Source organism: Dipodomys ordii, unplaced genomic scaffold (assembly GCF_000151885.1).
Source record: "Dipodomys ordii isolate 6190 unplaced genomic scaffold, Dord_2.0 Scaffold122, whole genome shotgun sequence".
In the NCBI taxonomy this organism is placed as follows: domain Eukaryota; kingdom Metazoa; phylum Chordata; class Mammalia; order Rodentia; family Heteromyidae; genus Dipodomys; species Dipodomys ordii.
Window position 1 is genome coordinate 8304194 of NW_012267338.1, and position 25883 is coordinate 8330076.

General features: G+C 34.5%; 1 protein-coding gene across 1 annotated transcript in view; it reads right to left on the reverse strand.

The window, feature by feature from the left end:
- The window catches only part of Stpg2 (sperm-tail PG-rich repeat containing 2), a 149848-nt gene that overhangs the window by 58293 nt on the left and 65672 nt on the right, over positions 1-25883 (reverse strand). The window contains exon 9 of the mRNA XM_013029722.1: positions 21509-21517. Within this exon, the coding sequence (XP_012885176.1) occupies positions 21509-21517 (9 nt within the window). The remainder of the gene's footprint in view (positions 1-21508; positions 21518-25883) is intronic.

Sequence of the window (25883 nt, forward strand, 5' to 3'; positions counted from 1 at the left end):
CATTTCTTACAGTAATGAGAACAGCAATTATTTTCTTCATCATAAGCAACAAACTACTCTTGCTTTTCTGTTCTAGGATAGCATTATTTATTCTACAAAATGGTTGTTTCATTTTAATAAGTTCCAATTAAATTAAAAGTCTTCTCTTTTCATCACTTATAGTCATTATATGGTCTCCAATTATTTATATTTTAATCAACAAGAATCAGTATGGATATTAAGTATAATAAAAATTCTCAATTAAATACAATGCTACATATTTATTACACAGTTAATGTCTTCAACCATTAGCTACTTATCTCAATCTTTAGTCAATTATCTCAATGAAAATTTTGTTTTTTCTCATTATTTTGAAAGTTGTTCACCTATATTATGTATAATGACCAAACTGTATAAATTTTAATGATTTCATTGTAGACTGGAAAATTTTATGGCTTACTATGCATTACAAATATCTGCTGTAAACTAGCAAACCTTAGGCAAACTACTTAACTTTTGTAACCCTCAGTTTCTTTTGGGGGAGTAAAATCATAGTTATTATATGATAGGGTTATTATAATGATTAAAAGACTTAAAATAAGTGCCTTATTTAACTGTGCCTAATTCTACAGAACTATTAAGCAAATCTTACTATTCTAGAAAAGCTAATTTCCTTTCTTAAACTTTTCACCTTTTACTACCTATAAGTACTTGTACAAAGAAGTTCCAATTCAAAAAAAAAGAAGTTCCAATTCAATAGATCATTTTATGAATACAATGTATCTTGACTAATGTCACCCCTTCCCTTATTCTCTCATTGAGATTCCATCTCACTCTAGTAAGAATGGCCAACAAGAATCCAAACAATAACGAATGCTTGTGGGAATGTGAGAGGAAAGTAACCTTATTATACCACTGATGGGACTGTAAACTAGTGCAACCACTATGAAAGGATGTTTGGAGATTCCTCAAAAACCTGTATAGAACTACCCTGTGTCCTTAGTTATTTCTCTTTTCTTTTCTTTCCTTTTCTTTTTTAGAAAATAGTAAGAGATGGGAAAGACTTCATGCTGGCACAACAGAGAGGGAAACGGAGTTCTCAAGGGACAAATTCAATTTAAAAGATGGGTTCTGGTCACAAAGGGAAGTCTTGATTCCTGAAGTACAGAACTATGGAAGGAACTCAGAACTTTGATCCTTCAATGAATGCTGAGAGACAAATAGGAAATGTTTCCTTTTATGAAACCACCCTCTCACCCATTGTCCTACTCTATTTTCTGTTGTTATACCTGAACACCGAAGACAGATGATCTATAAGGACAGGGGAAGAAGGCTAGAGAGAATAAAGAACATTGGGACGGAAGGTGATAATCATTTGGTGAAGGCCTTCTTACAATGTCAGATGGTTAAGGGTATCCCTGCAAAGACAGAGCAAGTACATTAGAGAGAGCTGCCTCTATTAGAAAAAAATGTGCTATGAGGAGACATTGACTAATTAATCCATCAATCCATTCAGTGTCTTTCCAAAACACACACTTCCAAACAATTTTCTTCAAGAGATTTTTTAAGTCATCAAACAAGAAAAATAAATGTAAATGTTACCTTATAATGGTAAATTCTTTAAAAAGAATATGTAAACTACCTGAGTACTTCCTACGTCCTCCAAGACATCAAAACATTGTAATCTTCTATTAACTAATCTTCCATGTGAATTTTGCCTTATTAAACATTGTGCCTTATTTCATTAAAAAGGAAAAAAAGAACAAACTACCCTATGATCCATCAATACCACTCTCAGGCACTTATCCAGAAAATGCAAGTTAGATTATATAATAAAGATACTTTCACATACATGTACAATGTTGCACTATTCACCATAGACAATTTGGGGAAACAACTCAGATGCCTTAAAATGGATAAATGGATTAAGAAGCTATGATAGATGTGGAGAGAGAGAAAGAGAGATTTGAATTCTACTCAAATCATCAGAAAAAATAATTTATCGCTTATAGGGAGATGGATGGGCTTGGAAAAAACATGCTAAGTGAAGTAAGTCAGACTCAGAGGCAAATGGAGTATGGTTTCTCTCATATGTGGAAGTTAGATCTAAATTATAAACACACATGAACATACATAGGGCTACATACACATATTCACAAATTGACTAAAATTTCTTATACACAAGGGAGGACTTCAATGCTGTAACTCCTGTGAAAAACTTAATAAGTAAACAGTTTCTTAATTTAACAAAATGAATGCCAGGAGCTAAACATGCTTGAGAGGAGGACCAGATGAATGGAGAGAGGAAGGGTACACAAATACAGTCATAATATTCAAGGTACAAATGTGAAAAACAGAACCAGGTAACTTGATGAGATGGGTGGGGTTGGGATAGAATTATCTGAATTTATTTTATTTTATTTGAATGCAAATAAAAACTAGGACTAAACAATCAGTATTGGAATTAATAGGGCAGTAACTTCGAAGTTTCGATCAGAGCCAGGTGCTGGTGACTCAGACCTATAATCCCAGCTGCTCAAGTTGAGATACTCTTAACAGTTCAAAGCCAGCCTGGGCACAAAGTCCTGGAGACTATATCAAATTAACCAGCAAAATGCCAGAAGTGAAGAGAACAAGCTGTGAACAAAAAGACTGAGCAAGAGGAAAAGGCCCTGAATTTAAGCTTTGGTACCAACACACAAAGAAGAATATGAGGGGGGGGGAACCAAATGTCATAGTGGATAAGGCGACTCAGAAAGCCCAGCAGCTGCTTTTTTCTTACCTATATTGAGTGTATTTAGTGAGGGGAAGCTAAGGATAAACAATAGTGGCAGTATTTCCTGTAGATGACTTCTGTATCTTTTGGAGCTGCTTTTGTCATAAATGTGAAAGGAAAATTGAACAGAGTACAATATTCCAAATAAATCATGAGTGGCCCTGCCTAGGCTTTCTTTCAGACTTCACCCAATTAATATGTTTGGCAATGGTCACACGGGTTTTAAAATGCTTTGCAACAAAAACAAGATTATATCAGTATTTACTTTTCTTCAATAATAATTTGTTCCTATCTAGAAAAGTTTATTAACACCTTGAATTCAAATACATTAGCTAGCTCTCCCATCTTTTGTGTAAACACTACCATTGTTCATGAACATCTCTTTCTACAATGTGCTTCTGCTACCCTTAAAATTAATTCACTGCCTGTCTCCTTAATATTACTGACCTCTGCTTACTTATCTTCAGTTTATATTTTATCTGGCTAAGAGATTAATATTTTAAGTAATAATCCTGAGTTAATGATTAATAAGATTAAGATTAAACTTCTAGTAAGAAATTCAAATGATATTTATATATCATATATATATCATATGTAGGCATCTATATATTTATATAGTACATTTATATATATTTATGTACTCATGTAACTATAAATAGATAAATATTATATAAATACCTATATGCATTATCTAAATGAGCTGAAGACCATGTCAGGAAAATATACTATATATACTCTTGCCATCCCTTTATACAACACAGAAGAGGCATGAAGTGTAAATATAATAGACATTTCTCATGTCTTCTTTTTTTCTTATAACCAGTAATTTAATCCTGTTATTATGATGGGAAGTTCTACATACTATACTGCAGAATCTGGGTCTCAACACAAAAACCAAAAATATCTGATTCTCATCTTCTTGATCTCATTTTTCTTAACTAGGACACAAATCTAGGTCATGGGCTTAAATGCTAGTAGCCTTTAAGTTGGCAACTCATTACTCAAAGAAACATAGAACACTTAAAATTGCATACCACTGAGAGAACCAGCAGTGTGAGCGGGAGTGTTTCCCTCTCAGAGGTAACAGTGGGGGAAAAAACAGAACAAAGAATTATTAACTCAAGGAAAACAATGACAGCAAATGTCTATTCAAATAAAATACATGCCTCAGTGCAAAGTAAAAGTAAATCTAAGGCATATTAACATTCTTATCAGGATTTGGGATAATAGGGAAGTTCTTTAAAGATTCAAATCAAAACCAGGTGCTGCTACCTCTAATTTAAAACCAGAGCTCTAAACATAACTTTACAATTAATGTTTGTAAAATTCTTAGAATGGTGTCTGACGCATAGGAACCCTGGAGTTAGCTTTCAGCATTGTGATCATTATTATTATTGCTGTTGTTATTGTTATTGTTATGTTTGGGACTATGTGAAACCTTCAATGAAAACATACCTTTCATGTCTGAGAAGAGATACTGATCAGATATTTTAAAGAAAGGCTTATGATATGTTAAGTGCCAGACAAACAAATAGGCAAATCAAAAGTAGTGAAGGTGCTGTGAATCACAGAGTGTCCTAGGGAGTTAAAAAACATATTTACTAAAAAAACAAAAACAAAAAAAACACCTATTTACTGGTTTCATTCAACCTGAAAGGAAGATAAGTCAGTTTGTTTGTGCTTTGGCAAAAAACATTCTACATGCCTAATGATTTTATTCAATTCTGTCTAATCAAATTCCCTGTAAAATTCCTCATGTTCAGATTCCTTACATTAACCCTCTCTACAATCTAAACTTGATATAGTTTACGGGAAACTACTTTGTGATTTAACCCAAATTCAAAAAGTTTTCAAATTCCATCCAATGTTTCCTGCCACTTAAACATGTGAAATTCATAGATCCTCTGAACTCAAATAGGATAGCACAAGCATGCACTGCTTTTCCAAAACTAGTATCCCCAAACACTGACAACTAAAACAGTAAATTAAAATAAAGAATGGCACACTCAGTATGTGACTTGTGTCTCATTTTCTATCATACTAGAAATTAAAATTAAGTGTCAGTCCTGAAGTATCTATCTTTCATGGTTTGTTTGTTTTTTGGTGGGGGCTGGGGCAGTGCTGAAGTTTGAACTCAGCCTTATGCTTGCTCAACTAGTGCTCTACCATTTAAGTTATACCTTTAGTTCCGGTTTTGGCTGGCTACTTTGGAGGTGGAATCTCACAGACTTTTCTGCCCAGGCTGGCTTCAATTGTAATCTTCTACATCTCAGCCACTTGAGTAGCTAGGATTACAGATGAGAAACATGGGCTCCTGGCTTTTTTTTTTTTTTTGGTACCAGTTCTGGGGTTGAATTTGGGGCCTGGGCACTGCCCTTGAGCTTTTTTGCTCAAGGCTTTTCTGCTCTACCACTTGAGCCACAGCAACACTTACAGCTTTTGTGTATGGGTGCTTAATGGCAGATAAGAGTCTCACATTCTTTCTTGTCCTTTCAACCATGATCCTCAGATCTCAGCCTCCTGAGTAACTAGGATTATAGGCATGAGTAACTGCCTCCTGCTTCATTTTTCCCCATTATTTGTTTGTTTATGGGGTACCACAGAATCGAACTCAGGACCTTATGCATTCTAGGCAAGCACTCTTAACCTCTAAGCCACATTCCCAGCTCATCTGTGCTTCATTGTCAATAACTGTTTTACTAGATGTAAAATTCTTGTTTAATTTTTCTTCCCTTAGAATTTCGAGTATGTTACTGCACAAATTTCTGCCCTCCATTGTTTCCACAGCTGTTTTTTGTTGCTGCTTTCGGGATGTTCTCTTTGTCTTTCACCAGTTTTGAAATGATATGTGTTAAGCGTGAATTCAATTTACAATTATCCTTGAACTTTATTAAGCTTCCTGGATCCATAGATTAATGTTATTTATTAAATTTGTTAAGTTTTCCAAATAATATTTTTCTACCATTCCATCTTCACACCATCTTCTGGAATTCCCATTACACTGATGCTAGAATACATGACACTAGACCACAGCACTAAAAAACTACTCAGAAGTTCAATCCTGTTCTGTTTTCCAGATTCAATTATTTCTGTTGATCATTTAGTTCACTATATCTATCTTGTGTCACTCAAATCTACTGAGGACAGATAAAGAATTTTTCATCTGTTATTGTAACTTTAGAATTTTTATTCATTAGTTGTGGAAATGGGAGGGAAGGGATGGTAGGGGAAAAACAAAGGAGGAGGCAACAATGCTCTATAGGAAACATACTCATTATCTTGCTCATGTAACTGTAACCTCTCTATACAGTATTTTTATATATCTACTGTATTTTTTATATCTACTGGAATTTTTTGTTTACTGCCTACATACTTTAAATTTCTAACATATAAGTTCTCCTAATTCTTTGAAATAATTGCAATATTGCATAAATAGCTATTGTTCATTCCCTGCATTTGGATCATATTTCCTTGATATTTAAATATACAATCACTTTTAGTAGAAAGCCAGACATTTAAAATAATATAGAAATTATAGATGTTTTTCTTCAGTAAAGGCTGTCCATTTCACCAAAGTTCAAATTTGAAGATTATTAAGAAAATTAGCTATTTGTTTATTGCTTCTAGAATCTGTGCCTATGTTCTTTGCATTCCTGATATTTGTTATTAATATCATTAATCACTTTTTCTTGATGTATAACATCACAAGGTGACCTATTCTATTTCAACTCCTAAAGATAAAATATACCTTCCTTAATTAGATGAGTAAAATAGGTTCATCTTTACTTTTGAATTTATCTCTTTCCCCTTGAAGTTATGTCAATATTTGCTTTTCATATATGTAGAGCTGTACATACAAAATTTTTTACAAGAGCACAGATTTACTTCATTTAATTTCCATTGATTTAAATTCTGGAGGGGTTACAGCATTGCACAGATGCTGTGTCCAATGGTCTTAGCAAGAAGGGTGCTTTCAGAATTTGGCACAAACCATGCCACTGTTTGGAGGGGCATGAGTTATCTTTCCCCAAATTACTCATGCCTCCTTTGTTCTTCCCCTACCATCCCTTCCCTCCCACTTCCACAACTACTTTCTCCTCCCTTCTCTCCCCCCCCCCCCCCCGCCAAAGTTCGTTTTAACGTTTCAACATAGTGTCTTGTACATCTCATTGTTACAATGGGGGAGATACTGCTTATAGCCAACAAAAATGGCCTTGTACCACAGCCTTCCAGACATTTTGCCTTTTGGAAGTTCTGTTCCAAGCAGGCCTTCACAGGTTCCAAGTGACATGCAAATTTTAAATTACATTATTCTAGTATGTTTAACCTGTGAGAAATATTGACAGAAAGTGACTTTTTGCTTTCAACTTCGTTTTTCCTTAATATTGCTATCTATGCATTAGCTTGTAGAAATGGTTAAAAAAAAGCACAGTTTTCAGAATATCATAGATTTGTAGAAGAGAATTGTATGCAGTGAGTTTCAAAAAGAAAGCAAAAATTGTAAGGTGTTTTCTTTCCTGTGCACATTTATCAGGTCAAAGCAAGATCCGAAGAATGGGTTTGCACTACCAAACAACAACAAATACTAATGAGGACGCTGTCAAAAAGGAACTGTAGTATACTGTTGGTGGGAAGGTAAGCTTGTTCAACCACTCTGGCAAACAATATGGTGGTTCCCCAAAAAATAAACACAGAACTACCTTATGACCCAATAATCCCACTTATGGGTATTTACCCAATAGAACATAAACAAGGTTATAGTAAAGCCATTAGCACAATCATGTTCATTGCAGCACTATTCACCATAGCCAAGAAATGGAATCAGCCCAGATGCCCCTCAATGAATTAACAGGATAAGAAAATGTGGTATATACGCACAGAATTTTACTTACCTATTAGAAAGAATGATACTGTACCATTCATAAGGAAATTGAAAGATTGGAAAAATTATATTAAATAATCCAGACCCAGAGAAACAAAGGTTACATGATTTCTTTCATTTGTGGTAGAAAGAATATACCTATAAATTTATAAGTAAACATGTTGAGCAGTATGCAAGTGGTTACAAATGAATTAACTAAAGTATAATAGACTCTATGGAGAGCTCATATAGTATAATCTTTTAGAAAGACTAGGTCAAAACCCAAAAAAATCAACTCTAGGAAATGGGTACATCCAAGAGGGGGTGGGGCCAAGGGGAGAGAGGTAAATGAGTGAAGAGGGCAGGGAGGAATACACTCAATCATTTATTGTATATACCACAAAATTAAGAAAAATAAGGGAAAGAGTGGGTCAAAGGGGAGTGAGAATGTTGAAGTGGGTGACATGACCAAAATACATTGCACTCATAAATGGCTTTGTTATATGGCACCTCCTTTGTACAACTACTTCAAGATTATTTTTAATTTTTAAAAAAGAATAGTACTTTACAACATTGTGGGGGGGGGAGAGATGGGAAGGGATGGGAAGGGGAAACAAAGGAGGAGGCAACATGCTTGATAAGAAATGTACTCATTATCTTGCCCATGTAATTATAACTCCTTTGTACGGTATTTTCACGATAAAAAAAAACAGAATAGGTTTGTCATGAGTTAATTTTAAAAGAAAAAGAATTTAGCAGAACTTTTTAAGGTCACATAGACTGGCAGGAAAGAATAAAGCCCAAGAGAGCTAAACTTCATCAAAGGTGCATTATGATGCGAGTATTTACTAAATACTGAAGCAGGCAAGAGGATCTATCCTTTCGGACTGGGCACAGAAGAGAAAATTCTCCCATAGGGGAGTGATGCTTAGAAGCCACACTAGAACAAGGGCTGGCACAAATAAGTTTCTCCTTCAAGTGTTTCTCTACATTTTTTTCTATAAGATTATAATTGAAGTAAAATAATGGATATGCACAAACTGAGATAGCAAAAAGGAACTAAAATGTTGAGTCAATTCCTCTTGCAGAAATTTAGACCAGAAACAAATAAAAGTAAGCTCCATTCTCTCATCAATCAAAATAAAAGGATAACTAAAAATATTTTGAGCATCTGACATAAAAATTAGTTATCCAAAATTCTACTGGAAACATATTATGGCCTCCACCATTCCCTGGGGTTATCAATTCATGTCTATGACTCTCTTACTGACTTCTGTATTTTTTAAAAATCATTGCAGAAGTTTTCTGGTTTTTTTTTTACAACACATACTCATTTCTTTTACCTCCCTGACTACTTTGTTGAAACTTTATATATGAATGACTTCCAGTAAGCTTTATTTAAAGTATACAACCTGACATATTTTCATATATGTATTACACACAAAACAATGTTATTTAGATATTTGTGATCTCTCTCACTCTCTGTCTATCACGTAAGGATATATCAAAGACTCCTTAACCTCAGACATCCCATTGTCTAGACTGTGGAGAAATAAATTCCTGTTGAGACACCCTAGAACCTGCCTACCTAGGGCAATGTATTTTATTCATGTTAACTGCTGAGAAATATTTCATCCTACAGATGTTCTAGTCTGCTGATCATTCACTACTTAATGAACATTTGCGAATTTTCCAGTTTAGAGTGAACAAGAGGGCTTTGGTTAATAATACGGCCCATAAATATTCACATACATTTTTCTGTGCAGATATTTGTTTATATTCTTCTTGAGTAAAACTGAATGCTTAGGTCTAAAATAGATGTTTTTAATTATCCAAATTTTGAATGCAAGTATCCTTCTAAAATGTGGTGTGTGATTTTTTGATATGTTAATTTACATCACAGCTTCATATTTTTGTATACATTTTCCCCTAAAGACCAAAGGCCTCTAAAATGCTGGGCTAAGAAAAAGAAAAAAGATCAGAGCCTAATATGTTTTATGGAATAAATGCAAATACACTGACAATTTTGGGTTATAATATAAAATAATGGTATAATATATTATAAATGGAAAAAAATCATTCTAGGTTCTGCCACAGCACCTGGAAAGACTAAACTCATCTCTTAGTCCTACATGTTATCACAGCAATTAGGCTACATCCAGATTACAGTAGTATTTTTTCAAGAACTTTGTTCAGGTAAGTGAGTGTAGGAGAAAAATGCACAGAAACTATAACTATTATGTAAAATATTCAAAATTTATACAGCAAACAGTTGTAGTTACAATGGAGCTTCCATATAAGTTTTACTGCTATTTCCCAACAGTCTAATCAGCATTGTTGCAACTTTCTTTTGTTTCATAAACATTCAACGAAATGTTAAAGAAACGACATATTAGGACAGATAGTGATAATTGGGGGGAAAGGATGCTTTGAGAAACAATCTTATAGCAACAAAATTTATTTACATAGGAATTCAAAGGTGAAAAGTTAACCTGATTAAAAATTTAGTTGGTACACAGTTCATCTATTTCACTGTGGCAAGCCATCAAAATAATTACGATTCCGTAAAGCAATCTAATCTCAAGTGAATGGTAAAAAGTCTGTCTTCCAATTAGCACATTAGTGGGACTTGCCTAATTAAATCAATTGAATACTAAAAGAAGAAAAGCCCCCTAAGTGTGCACCCTGAGACTCATATGAAGAAACAGATGGAATCATGTAATACATTGCACATTAAGAAATTGTTGGCAAGTGTGTCATATGTGAATATTTTTGTATATAGCAAATCAAAGGTCTAGAAAAGGTCTTAAACCCTAGTGGAAATGCTCAAATGTGAAATTCAGGTTTTCAAATCTATTCTGTTGATGCTAACTTACAATTAAGCAATGTTGTCTCCAAAACACTTATACAATGAACATTGGACCATAAAATGGGTGAATTAATCTTCTAAATATAAATGCCTTATTAGAATGTAATTAGAAAGTCTTTGGAGATATTTGTCAGGAAATTACATGCTGCTTCCTTTGTTTGCCAGTGTTGAGGAAACTGGTATACAATTCCTTCAACAATTTTTTTCCTTATTAGTCACAATATACGTTTAAAAGTGAAGAATATTCTACTGTATACATGTTGTAAAAGATTTTTAAAAACTATTTTTGAAGCTGGACATAGCAGTGCCACATACCTGTAATACCAGCACTTGGAAGGCTGGTGCGGGAGGATTTGAAGTTTGAGGCCACCTGGGCTAGGAAAAACCTGCATCAAAAAAGAACAACCTGATTTTTGCATATTTTTAAGAGAAGATAGAGTCTATAAAGTCTCCGTTTAAGTAGTATCTCACACAAACTTGTATTTTTAAAGAGAATTCTAAATATTTCTCTTGTCAACAGACATCAACATTCTTTTAGCTTGGAAATAAACAAGGACAGAAAAATTTTGAACAGGGCTATACAGCAGAATTGTAATACAAGCACAGAACTAAAAGATCATTTTGAAATGAGGAGATTTGGAGGAGCTAATCACTATGCTAAATGAGATAAGCCAGACTCAAGAAAAATAAATACTGCATGATTTCATTTTATATGTATAATATCATAAAAATGTTTTACATTTTAAGCCAATGGTATAGGCTCTTTGAGAGCCTCTTTTTCTCTTTTAAATGGGAAGAAAAAGGCATTTAGGTAAAAGACCAGCTAATACAATTCAGGTGAAATGTAGCCAAACAAACAGGAATTAAACACAGGATTAAAAAAGATTGTCTTCACATATCAGAATAAAAAAGGTGAGATTTATTTCATTTGGAAATAGAATAGTACAGAAAATAGGCCTTGAAAAGAAAAGCAGGATACCTAGTTTCAAGTTCGGGTCTCTTATAACTGTAACACTACAAAAAGTCCAAAAATTAGAGATGACCTCAGTGGTGAAGATGACAAATCCCTTTAAAATGGATCACCTGTGATGCAGATAAGGAGTGGCCACGCCCGGATACAGGGGCACTAAGAAATGCAACCTTCCCACCACTACTCAATGTTTTCCTTTCCTAAACAGTTTTACAATTTTGTATTGCTAGAAAGAAAAACTTTAGGGAGAAAAGCAATGTGCTAAAGTTGAAGAGCAGGAGTGAGTGCAGGATACTTTACAAGTAAAAGTGTTTCTGTGAAAACTTCTAATACACGCATAGAAAATGCTAAGCATTTTTCCATTGCTGACAGATTAAAATGTCCTTTTTGTTGCAGCTACTTTCTAATTCTTTTTTAAGTATTTTAATATGTTTTTTTATTTTAAAAATACTGTACAGAGGGGTTCCAGTTACATGAATAAAGTAATGAGTACATTTCCTATCCAGCATTGTTACCTCCTCCTTACACTTAATAAGGAAAAAAGGCTAATTTGAAATTTGAAAAACAAGAAAAGCAAAATGAGAACAACAAACACCATGAATATCAGCTGGGCCTGTGGCTCTACAGATAGAATACCATAAATAAGTAGAAAATCCCAAGTGAGAGCACAAGGTTCTGAGTGCAAGTCCTAATACAAGCTTGATTCATCAATTAATTAATTTTTAAAATTTGCCAAAAAATTATATTAAGTGAAGTAAGCCAGGCCCAAAGAAACATAGGTCCCATGGTTTCCCTTATTTGCAATATCTAGTATATGTCTGAGTCAAACAGAAAAGGTCAGATAAGGTGATGTTAGGGAAATGAACCCTAAGATATGTATTCAAGTGGTGTTTCTTTCATGCAATTGTTTCTAACACATTTATAAGATTATTTCTTAGTTGCTTTGTATGTCCCTCCCCCAAGGTATAACTCCTGCTTTCACTGTATTTGGTGTTAGTATAATTTGTAGAGGGGAAGGGAAAAAACAAATCATTTAAATAGGGATACAGGTGGACCCATTGCAACAATGAGATGTACCAGTCATTATGTCAAAAACGAACTTTACAACTTTGGTGGGGGGGGGAGTGGGGGAGGAGGGATAGGTAGGGGGAGGATGGGAAGGTTTGGAAAGGGGAAACATAGGAGGAGGCTACAATGCTTGATAAGAAATGTACTCATTATCTTGCCCATGTAATTGTAACCCCTCTGTACAGTATTTTCACAATTAAAAAAAAGTTGCCAACAGGTCCACCTGATCTTTAAACAACTGGTTTTTCCCCATCTCCTCCACAAGTTATACTGACATAAAAAAAAGGAAAACAAGGGGTAAAACGGGGGGGAAGGACATACACAGCAACAAAGAGATAATCTTATAAATGCATTAGAAACACATGCATGAAAGAAAAAAAACATAAAATACATATCTAAGGGTTCATTTTCCTGACATCACATTATCTGACCTTTTCCGCTTGACTCATAGATAACTAGATATTGCAAATAAGGGAAACCATGGGATCTATGTGAGAAGTACAAGTTGTCATGTCCAAAACGAGCTTTACAACGTCGGTGTGGGGGGGAAGGGGGGGAAAGAGAAGGATTGGGATTGGGGGGAGGGGGAGGCTGGGAAGGGATGTGAAGGGTAAACAAAAGGAGGAGGCTGCAATGCTTGGTAAGAAATGTACGCATTATCCTGCCCATGTAATTGTAACCCCTCTGTACAGTATCTTCACAAATAAAAAAAAAGTTGCCAAAAATAAACTTTTAAACTGTATTGTTTTTTAACTATTTCACTTTAAAAAGAGTTAAAATTATAGCAACAAAGAACATGCCAATATGGTTTTTTCTGAAGGTCAATACAACCAAGTTCTGTGGCAATAAATGTTGCTTGGCATTTTGGTTATTATGAGGAAACCCAAAATTGGAGAGATTAAATTAGCTTAAAAGGTGAGGGATTTTTACATAAAGATACAAAAGCATAATTTACAGTTACTTTATCTTAATTATATCCATGGTGATATTCAACCACAACATTGCCAGACCCATAGCTTATTCATGCACTCATTGCAGAAGGCTGCCAGTCACATCGCTTGCTCTGAGACAGTCAGTGTGCATGCATCAACATCCATGTTAAGTTGGCAAGAAGACAATCAGTGTACTATCACCGAGAAAACAGGGTACTCCCAAGGAAGAGAACTTTCACTGAGATCTACGTCTGTGTCTGATTCAGGTGAGGGGAGTAATGTAGATATTAGTTTACTAGCTATTACTTGAAGCTCTCTCATGGAGATAACAGCACCATTCACATGCTAGCTGCTACAACATCATGCTGATTTTCATTAAATTTGGCACAGGGTGGTCAGCATGGAAACTACTTTCAAGTCATATAACTGAAAATTTTCCTCTGTTTATGACTATTATTTGCTCTTAATAGTGGCACTTACTAAAAATTTGACAAGTTCACTGATCATTCCCCTGCAAAACAACATATTCCTTTTCAAATGTTAATACATAAGTAATAAAAATATCCTCTAATATATTTTAAGTTTATGTTCATATAGTGTAAACATATAAAATTAGTTGCACAAATGAATCTGACTAATAAAAACAATTTTAAAATATATTAACTACATAAGCAAAAGAGGATATTAACATTCAAAAATAATCATCTAAGCCAGGTCATTGATGAATCAAACCTGTGATTCTAAGAACTCGGGAAGTTGAGATCTGAGGATCAGTTTGAAGTCAACAAAGGTAGAAAAGTTCACAAGATTCTATAGCTAATTAACCAGCAATACCAAGACCAGAGTCATGGCTCCTGTGGTACAGTACCAACCTAACAATTGCTAGGTCCTGAGTACAAACCACATACTAGAAAAATAATAGTAATGATCTATAGAAGTCAAATCCTTAATTTGTATAATGCAGAAAGCCTCTGAACCTTCCCAAATCCCCATCATTTTCTGATTTATTTTTCGTTTTGCTTTTACCATGTTTAAAGAAACTGGTTTGTTTAAAGAACTAGAAAACTAGGGGGCTGGGAAGGTGGCTCAGTGGTAGAGTGCTTGCTAGAGGGCTAGTGTCCCCACATCCACATATAGCACATGACTTAGAGTTCCCACCTACCAATATAGAGGAGATGCCAGCACTGCTGAGTACTGTGAGTTAGAGTGCAGTGATACCAGCCTGGGGAGAAAAGCCCATACGACTTCATCTCCAAATAACTGACAAAAAGCCAGAGGGAAGGCATGATTTAAGAGGCAGAGCACCAGCCAAGCAAGTCAGCCAATCAAGTGCAAGATCCTAAGTTCAAAACCAAGTAGTGGAGGGTGGCGAGGGGGGGAGTGAAATAGAGTTTCTAGAAATCTAGGTGTATATTAAGAAGCCTAAAATTATTAAAGTAAAATCTTCTATGTAAGTGTTTAGTTATAACCACCATGATTTGAAGTTTTTCTCTAGATTTCAGCCTCCTGAATAGCTAGGATTACAAGTATGAGCCATTGGTGGCAGACTCCCTTTTATTTTAAAATAATGATTTAAAAATTAGAAGTCCAGCAGGTACTGGTGGCTCATGCCGGTAACCTTAGCTACCTACAATGATGAGATCTAAGGATTGCTGTTCAAAGCCAGCCCAGGCAGGAAAAAAATCCCTGTGAGACTTTTAGCTCAATTAACTACTCAAAAAATTGAAAGTGCAGCTATGGCTCAAAGTGGTAGAGTGCTAGCCTTGAACAAAAGGGTTCAGGCCCTGTGTTCAAGCAGCAGAGAGAGATACGAGCTCGAACATGTGTGTGTGTGTGTGTGTGTGTGTGTGTGTGTGTGTGTGTGTGTCTGTCTGTCTGTCTGTCTGTCTGTCTGTCTGTATATGGTCCATGAGATCTTTAAATATGGGAAAGCTGAATAGTGCCATATATAAAGCAAATGCAAAGATATAATATTAAGAGCTTGGTTTTTTAAAAGTTATCTAGATTCACTCAAACAATTGAAGTTATTTTTATGTAGTCTGGTGACAAGGAAGGAACTTTGCAAAGATGCAAGGTCTAACAAACGCTAGCTCTAAAGAGCTACAAGGTCCCCACAGAATTCTAACTGTGAAACTTATAAAGGGGTTTTCTGAAGTTTTAAGACATTGCTAAAGTAACCAATTTCCCCTAGAGACATAGAAACACTGCAAAATACAAAATACTACTACTGTAATACAAATAGAATACAAATAGTTTTCAATTGCATAAATCAAGTGTCAGTGTTATGAGACAATCTTACAGAAAATGCTGTATTTTAAAGTAACTATTAACGCTGTTTTCTAGTATATGTTTTTTAAAAGACATGAACCATCTTTTTGAGGTTAGGTTCCCTAGACACCAAATGGAAATTGAAAGTAAACTGATGTAATGCCTATTTTAAAAGAAATAATCTTCCTTTCACAGGTTAAAAAGCTATGCAATATGAGCTAAAACTATATTAAAATGATGTTTAACACTTTAAAAATCAAGAATGAAACAATTTATGGGTAATGTCATTAATCATCCAACTATTGAGTTTTAAGTTGATTACTTAATCTCACTTTATGATCATTGCAGGTTTATCTACATGGGAACATAAGTTCTCATTGGATGAAGGGAGTTCATACTTGTAATCCTAGCTACTCAGAGCCTGTGAGATCTGAGGATGAAGATTCAAGACCAGAAGAAAAATGAGGGAGGGGGTAACAAGTTCAACAAGAAATGTACTCACTACCTTACATAACCCTTCTGTTTATCACCTAGACAATAAAATTGTTTCTCTTGTATGTTCTTCCCCCATGGCAAAATACTTAAAAAAGAAAAGAGTAAAAAAAAGATTCAAGAATAGTTCCCTGAAATATCCTTTTACATAAGACAAATTTCACTAACATTAGATTGAGTAAAAAGAAAAAGAATTCAACATGGCACAATGTGCATGATAAACTAATGCTCCTTATCCAATTTCCAGGTGTAAGTAGCCATTAAAAGAATGCTCAAAACTAACAAACGATTTTCACACTCTATTTTAAGAAATCTATTTAGAGTCTCTAACATAATGACCCATTGAAATTTTAATTTTTAGAGAATCTATGAATCATTGTATCAAGAATCAGATCTATGAATCATTGTATCAAGAATCAGATCTATGAATCATTGTATCAAGAATCAGATCTATGAATCATTGTATCAAGAATCAGATTGGAATGACAATGAAGCCTTTATTGAGCCACTACATTAAAAGTGTATATTGCTTACTGCCTTCAATACCAGTATTACATAAATGTATGTACCAAAAACGTCACGAAAATTATATGACAATTCTTGTGGCTAAGAAAGTAATTTTGAGGTGTACACTTGTCTTGCCTTTTTAAATTTGTAAACCAGCCCTAAAAAGAAATGCATATCTGGGAAACTGAACTGTCTTTTTGCAGTTTAGCCTTCATGTACATAAAATATATCATTAATTTTATTAGGGGAAAAGATTCCATCCAAACATGTTGCCTACAGCTATGAGTTAAGAGTGTCTGTACTATACAGCATGTAGCTTTTATTTTCTAAAATCATAGATAGGGAATGTATATGAATTATAAATATATAAATATAATTTTGTATTAAAAGTTTTATAGTTTATGGCAAAATCTGATAGGCTAATAAGTACAGTCCCTGTGAAAGGAATGTTTGTGGCTCATGTCAGTGTGTGAATGCATAGACAATTCAAAGTTTTGATATATTTGTGATATTTATCTTCTTTGAGCACTGCAATCCCACTCCCCGCCCCACCAAGGGAATTCAATGGGAATGCTCATTGTGACTTGTCCTTTGTTGCATTTTAAAGTTATTTCCTGCAACTTATTTTCAGTACATAATTAAAAATTTGTTGTATATATTTAAAAAAGATTCAAGACCAGGGCAATCAGGAAAGTTTATAAGACTTCTAATCTCTAATTAACCAGCAAATAGACAGCAGTAGATGTGTGGCTCAAGTGGTAGAGTACCACCACTGAGCAAAAAAGCAAAGGGGCAGTACCTTGACCTTGAGTTCATTACAGAAAAAAAAAAAAGAACATAAAGTCACAAAAATAAATAAATAAATATTTTCATGGGAAAAAATGTGAGAAACTCAAACATCTGGAAGCTAAAAACACATGCCAAAAATGTCTCAAGCTATAAAAGTTTAGAGAGATTTTTTCATAAAATCATGCACTTTAAGAACAGTGACACTGATTAAGATGCATTGTATGTATTCATATACTTCTGTGTAAAAGATCAACTCTTTTACAACTACTTAAAGACATAAAATATTTTAAAAGGAACAGTGATAGCTCTTTCACTTTGTAGTTCACATATTCTCTTGAGATCAACGGTGTATTTAAAATAAACAAAGCTTTATTTATCAAAGTAGGAGAGTGAAGAAAAGAGGTATGTAACTGTCAAAAACAACTGATATATGACTTCAAGTGTATTATTTTATGATAATTAGAAACCTTGTTTAGCGTTAAATTTGCTTTAGGTATTGCTTCTAATACTGTCTGAAAAGCAGAAAATATATCTTGATCTTACTCATTTTTATACTAAAAAAAAAATACCTTCCAAGATAGAACATAAGATTTGCATGAGCTCCAGTCCTTTTATTTATTTGAAGAGAATGAATTTTGTGAGTTAAAGGTTAACAAACTCTCTGATGGAAGAATAAACTTAAGAATCTAATAATGTTTCATTCAAATAGAAAGAACAATAAATTTAATTGCAGACCCAGAGAATTACTAAGTTCTATAGGCCAGAGACTGTAAGATCTGTGTTTTCACTAGATCAGCTACTCCCCATGGCTGGCTACTGGGTAAGCGATGGAGGCTTCCTCTGTCCAAGCTATATTCCCATCTCCATGGAAACCAGTGTTCCTCACTGCCAGAAATCATCTAAAATAACTCCTACTCAGGTATATTCTTCCTTCAAAAATGTTCTGTGCCAATAAACTTACACACTCTGTCATAATCTTTCTGCTATAAAATATGGAGCTAAAACCATGGATTATGGAATCTGATAGGTGCAAGTTTAACCTTCAACTCAGCTATTGATTAACTATAAAAACTACAGAACAACCCTGAGCTTCCATGTGCCTCCAAAACAAAACATAGAAGTGTGTTTAGGAGAATTAAATAAGGAAATACAATAGGTAGCAAGATAACTTATTCATGTTTGGATGTCCCCAGCTCTACTCTACTCATATAGAAGATGAGATGCCTTGGAGGTGGGATTCAAGTCTAAAAACAAAACTTATGCCACTGATATACTTTGCATACAACTTCAAACAGTAATTTTAAGGCACCTGCATTCTAACTGTGATCCCATCAGGTAATCCATCCAGTGGCACCAGGTCAGCAATCAAAAGTTGTGAGGTTTTACAACACTTTGGTTTTAGGATTTTCATGTTGGGAATTAAGCAAGAAGCTCAAATTTCATTTAAAACATACTCTGCCTCAAATGTAGATTTACATTTGAGCTGTATTTAAAAATAATTATATTTTTTCTTGAATTAGAGCAGATGAAGAATATATAAGCACACAAATTTGAAACTTCTGGTCTGGATGCATTAAAGTTAGAAATAAATGCAAAACAGGAGAGAGGTCAAAAAGCAGTTGGTAATAGATGTGAAATCACATTGGGCTGGTTGTAGACATAAATGACCTACTGGGTCCTCCCAAACAAAAGAGCCTTACCCTTAGAAGTGTAATCATGGAAGTACAGCATTAAAAACACACAAATAAAAATAAGCAGTCACCATGTAATCTTATATAAATAAGATAATTTATCATTATACAAATAAAAATGATCACCATGTAATCTCATTTTAACCTTATTTGAGACCTGTCTCAAAAAAATACAAATATAAAATTACCTGATGACACTTAATTCCTAATTTGGCAATATTCCCAAGAGTCATTAATACTGGGCCACATACTTAATTACAGAATAGGGGCTTCATCATGTTACTAAATATAACAAATACCAGACAGAATCAATAGGCTTCAATTTTATGACTTTCTAGTGCATAAGTGCCAAAACATTCTATACAACCTGAAGCTAAATTTGAAATTTAAGTGTGAATATTTTAAATTTAGTAAGGAAATTTAAATAAGTTGAAGAAAAAGTTTAACATTTACAATAATATTATTTTTAGGTTACTTCCTGATTTTGAGTGTTTATTTTAATCAGAAATAACAAAAATTATCATTGCAAATCCTGAGAATGCTAAAGCTCAAATCAAAGCTGTACTTTTAGAGTAAGGTACTAAAAATAAAATTTCCAAAACATAACAGTTAAGAAATGTAGATATTTACATGTCAGATAATCAACTGTTTGAGATGACTTATCAGAATTGCATAAGTTTGAAAAAATCTCCCTCTCTAGAGCTGTTTCCAGAATAACATTTATCTGAGGGAAAATTCTTATCCAGGTTAAATTAATGTTCACCAAACACACCTAGAAATTTCTCTGAAAGCAAACAAAACCAATCTGAGGAGTCTCTGTCACCCAAGTAGGAATATCAAATAATGGGTTTCCCTCACTATGCTATCTCTCATAAATTAAATTAGAAAAGTAGAAAAAAGAAAAAATAAAATTCTGATATTTACTAAGGGCGCAGAGCCTATCATTTTAAAAATTCCAATAAAGAAAATCTAAATCCTAGAAGCCTTACAAGTAAATTTTTACAAGCATTTCAGGAAAAACAATGCAATCGTAAATAAATAAACAAATAATTCTCTCTCCCTGAATGAGAAAGATACTTCATTTTTTCTTAAGAATCCAACTTAATTTTGACTCAAACCTCTTAACAAATGGTCATAAGTAAGGACACCTGCTTTCTTTACCCACATAATTTGGCCAACATTCTTGGACTTACAAAATAACTTCCTACCACCATGCTTTTCTAGACGTTATTTCTGATCAGGAACTCATTTCACAGCAAAAGAAGTGTAGTCATGGGCTTGTGTCCACACAATATGGAAGACAGTTTCACATATCCACCATGTTCAGACACCACCATATAAAAGAAATCTCTCGAAACAGACTGGCTCAATAACAATGTACATATGACCATTTAAGAAGATTCTAAGTGAAATGAACTCCAAGATATGGACACAAGAGGTTTTTCTTTGTTGTTGTTGTTGTTGTTAATGTACTATGTGGTACTATGTGATTTTTCGTTTCTTTTGTATGTTCTTTCCCCTGTGGTATATCCCCTGTTTTCACTGTATTTGATTTTGGTACCCTGGTATTGTATATATCTTTATCTGAATTAGGGAAGGGAAGGGGAACAACAGAATAGTGAGACAAAAGACAAGGAGGGGAACCAATGCACCGTCAATATGGACAAGACAATATATTGGAAGTGATCTGTACAACTGTGGGGTGGGAGGAAGACTGAGGGAGAAGGGTAAGTAGGAGAAAAAATGAGGGAAGGGATAACAAGTTTGACAAGAAATGTACTCATCACCTTCCTTATGTAACTGTAATCCCAAGTGCACATCACCTTGACGATTAAAAAAAAACTATAAGAAATTAAATTTTAAAAAAGAAAAATAAGAAGGAAAGAGAACTGAGCATGTAACTGCCACATATAGCTGAATGATGCAACCAACCATAGCCTAATGTACCTGGCCTCCCCTACAGGAAAGCCTGCCCGGCAATTCTGAGCTCCAAGAAGTCCTTGTGGGCTCAGTATCCAGGCTTGGTCCAGTGTCAAAATATGGTATGACAAAGAATTCGAAATGATATCTTAAAGAAATACAGTCAGCAACATGAGAACATTGACAGCTACACAAAGAAAACCATATTCAATATGGAAAAACATATTCAAACAAAAGTAGAAGTTCAACAAAAAGTTTACTTATTTGGTTTTTGGAGACAAGGCCTCACTATAAGAGTCAAACAGGCTTATAACTCACTGTGTAGTCCAGGCTGGCCTTGAACTTGTGATCCTCCTCCCAAGCCCTGGGATATAGCTGTGTGCCACCATATCAAGCTTAAGTGTCTGTTCTTTATAAATTACCCAGTGTCAGGTATTGTGTTATAATACGTAAAGCAGTGTGATCTGGCATTTAGGTAAAAAGAGCTATAAATTTTTAAACTGCCATTTAATACGGAAGTAACAAAATATTTAGATGGTCTCAGACTATGCCCAGAAATTAAGAAAATGATTTCTGAGAACATATCTCCTCATTTGGGAGAGCACTTGTACAAGCATTCCTTGTAAAAAAAAAAAAAATGATTGCTGTGTCTCATTAGACATGGGAATCATTTATTTGCAGTGTTTTATACAAATTTAAATGTGTGTGAAAAGATGCAAATGTATGGTAGCTATCTAAAGGGGTGAAATATAGTAGCTTTAAATTACTATCATTCAGCTCTAAATCTCAGAATCTACAAACAGTTCTACTTTTCTACATACTAAGAAAGTGTATTAATAAGAGAGTATATCTTAAATATTCTCACTACAAAAAAAAATATGCAAAGTGTCCTTGTTGGGTACTGCCACCGGGGAGGGGAGGAAGGGGACGCACACAGGGTATGCCACAGAACACACTCAAGGCTGGTGGAAGAATGGACTTGGCCCTTTCCATCTGCTTCTTCAGCCCAGAAGTAACAGCTCTATCCCATACTTAGAATATTCTCAAACCATCGCAATTTTCTCAATATGTTTCTGCTTTATTTTTCTTATGCAATTATATATCCTATCAAACTTTTTAACATCAATACATTCTCTCTGTATTTCTCTTTTATAAAACTTCATATCTTTGCCTTTGTGCTTTCCTCTGAATTCTCTACCTGTATCACTTTATTTTTTTCTACCAATCTTATTTTAATTATATGAACCTGTGACTGACATAGTGTTAGTAAAAAAAAAATTAAAATTTTAAATATTCTTGAGTAAAATTTTTCATGATAAAGTGGAATGTTTGTTTCTAAAAACATCTGAGTGGAAGAGCCATTAGCATGTACTTTTATTCAATGATGAGCAGAAGCTCACAATTTAATATTCCAGATTGGCCAAAGGATGACTGTTAGCCTCATCAGTGATATCAGATTTCCTCACATGAATGCAGCACTGAAACTTTCTTAACAATTAGAGGACATTTTGAAAAGATATAAATTCCCAAATACTTAAATATACTGAAATAAACTGACTCCTCATGAATACATTCATCTTAAATTAAGGTAATTAGACACTTGAACATTTCGAAATGCCATGTTTCATTAGTTGTGATTTTTTTATAAAGAAGGCTTAATGGTATTAATAACCATCTTATGCCATATGGAGAGGTGACATATATAGTTGCACTGGTATCAAGGACCTTAAATGGTGAAGTTAAAAGGTCTTGACTAAAGATTTTCAAATTGCGTGAACAGACTTTCCTCCTCTTAACTCCCACAGGCTTGACTAAATAATGACTGGTTAACACAAGATACAGGATTTGGATGGACTCCATAAGTGACAAGTCTCCGATATTATTTAGACACAGATCATTTTATGGTGTTCATTTTAAGTTTCTATAGCATTTATAAAACTGGAACAAGATTTCTCAAAAGTACACTAAAGTACAAAAAATTTTTTGTCAACCTAAGAGTAATATAAAATCATTTCTCCATAAACCTGTAATTTGCTGCTGAGGTGTATGAGAAAGGAAGAAAGAAAGGAAAGAAGGAAGGAACGAACGAACAAAGGAAGGAACAAAGGAAGAAAGAAAGAAGGAAGACAATTTAGAACAGTAATCTCGAACCAGAGACTTCCATTGTCTTTACAATACCTATAAATGTACTGAGTGCCACCAGCAGCCAGTCAGGAAGCAGCTGTGTGAATCTGGATCACAAAAGTGCATCCTGCCGGGCAGTTGCCTTCACTCCTCCTTCCCACCATGACGCAGGGAGCACCCACCCAATAGTGCTTAGTCTTATTGTTTGCTTATGAAAACCATTTTATGAACTACTAAAGTTAGGAAAAATAAAAGCTTGACAGACTTTAAAACATAATGGAAGTACAGGATGTCTACAAGTACATTTTGACCAGTTCTCTCATCAGAGTGTCAGAAAGCAATCCTTTAACATCTTTACCTTATATTATTATGCCTATGGTATGAAATGCATCATAATATTAGGTGTGTGCTACGCCAATGGTTAGGTGCAGAATGAGATACCAACCACCAAGTAACCAACCCACAGAGCAAATGAAAACTCTGCCAGAATCTAATCATTTCTACGAATATTCCATTGGCATGGGGCTTGGGATATGGCGCAAGTAATACAACCAAATATTCTATTGGGAAAGTAAAAGGAAAGAAAGGGAGAGGGTAGTAGAACAATTTTTAGAGCAATGTTGATTCTTGGAGCACAGTGCAGCTGAAATCTATTTCTAACATGTTTGTTCTATCCTCAGGGCCCTGATGATCTATGTCACAGACCCAAAGGATCTTTATTTTGTGCTCCTAAAATGCTATAACCAATGTACCCCTGACCCCTCTTCAAAGCTCCACAGGTCACTCTAAGCTTTCCAAGTTTTAAAGTTTCATTTCTAGCCCGTTTTTGTGGTTGTTCCTCAGCCTAGAGGTGAGAGCATTCTTGTGTGACCATTTCCAGAACCACTCAGTGCTCCCTCTGCCTTTTCAGTTCTCTAGGATCCACTTTCCCTCATATTCCTTTCCCTCAAAAATAACTCATTAGCTTCTGAGTACACACGACATTCTGTTGTGAGTTTTGACTTTGTTTTGACTTTGCTTACTGTTTAACAAGAGCTAATCAAATAAGAAGTCGGCACCCTTGGCCAACCTCTGGTTCAACAATATTTAAAAGTAAGCATTCAGAATTAACAAACTTTTTTCACTCTTTGTACAAAGCCCTATGATAAAGCCTTCTGACACATATCTCTTGTCTCAGAAATGAGCTAACTGTGTTATTTATCCATCTTTTGACAATCTTATCCTGTGAGACAGAGTGGCCTCAGGTTGGAGTCTAAACTAAACAGAACTGACCTGCTCCAACTTCTCTGATTCCATTCTGACAATAATTCCTTCAACAGGGAATTGTGTCCGTGGGGGTTTTTGTTGAGAGGGGCGATTGTTTGTTCTTCATATTCACCACTACATGTTTAATACAAGGGTTAATACTAATAGCTCAAGGGAATCTTTTTTGTTTTGTCTTTTTGTTTTTTATTTGGGGGATGTGTGTGTGTGTGTGTGTGTGTGTGTGTATATGCTTGCACATGCACACAATGCACACAAATGTGCCAATCCTAGGGCTTGAACTCAGGGTCTGGGCACTGTACCTTAGCTTTAATTGTCAAGGCTAAATAACCTTCTACCAGGTGAGCCACAGCTCAACTCAGGCTGGTTTTGTTTTTTGGTTTTTGGTTTTTTGGTTTTGTGGGTTTTTCAAAAAGTTTATTGGCAATAAGAGTCTCGCAGACTTTCTTGCCCACACTGGTTCAACCAAGATTTTAAGATCTCAGCCTCCTAAATTTCTAGTCATTGTTACCCCACACAAAAAAATCCTAGACCAAGATTTTACATCTTAAATTCTGTACTATAAAATGAGAACTTTGGCACATACACTACCATTCAACATCTTGATTTATTATTTTGTTGAGCTCCACAAATTAATGACTCACTTGTTTACTCAGCCTGGGAAAACTATCTATTTTTCACATCAACTACTCCTATTATTCCTTTGCATTCTGTTTCTAGACTGCCTAATAAACATACCTGGTTTGCATCCATCCTCCATTTATCCTATTCGCAATACTTTTATCTTTTTATATTCAACTAATGCTGATGCTACAAATTTTTAAATAGAAAAATACATCTCAGGGACCTTATAAAATAAAAAGAAGTGTACATGTAATTTCTTTCTGTGGAACCAGCTGTTTTTAGTGTGAAAAAAATTGGAATTAAAGTGCATACTCTTTAGGATGTCATGCATATCCATGTACATAATATCGAGGAGGCAAACTTCCTAATACTCTTATTTGAAGGGCAAATTATAAAACTACTACATTATTTCATATATTTGAGGACTTACTCAACTCTTAATTTGAGAGTAAAATTTGTTTTCACTAAATACATATTACACACACAAGGATCTTCCAAGGATCTATGATTTGCAAAAGGATTAAACCACAAATGTTTCTGCGACTAAATTTTCCCCCCTTGGGGAGCCAGAGTCTCACCTAATACTTTTAATTATCAGAATTGTAAAAAGGATAACACTAGAATAAAAGCATTTAGATCCAAAAAGAAACTAAGATAGAAGATTAAAAATAAAAATTAGGACAAAGCAATTGGAACAACTCTTTCTTTTTAGAACAGACCTGCATTCTCATATCCAACTACAGACAAAGT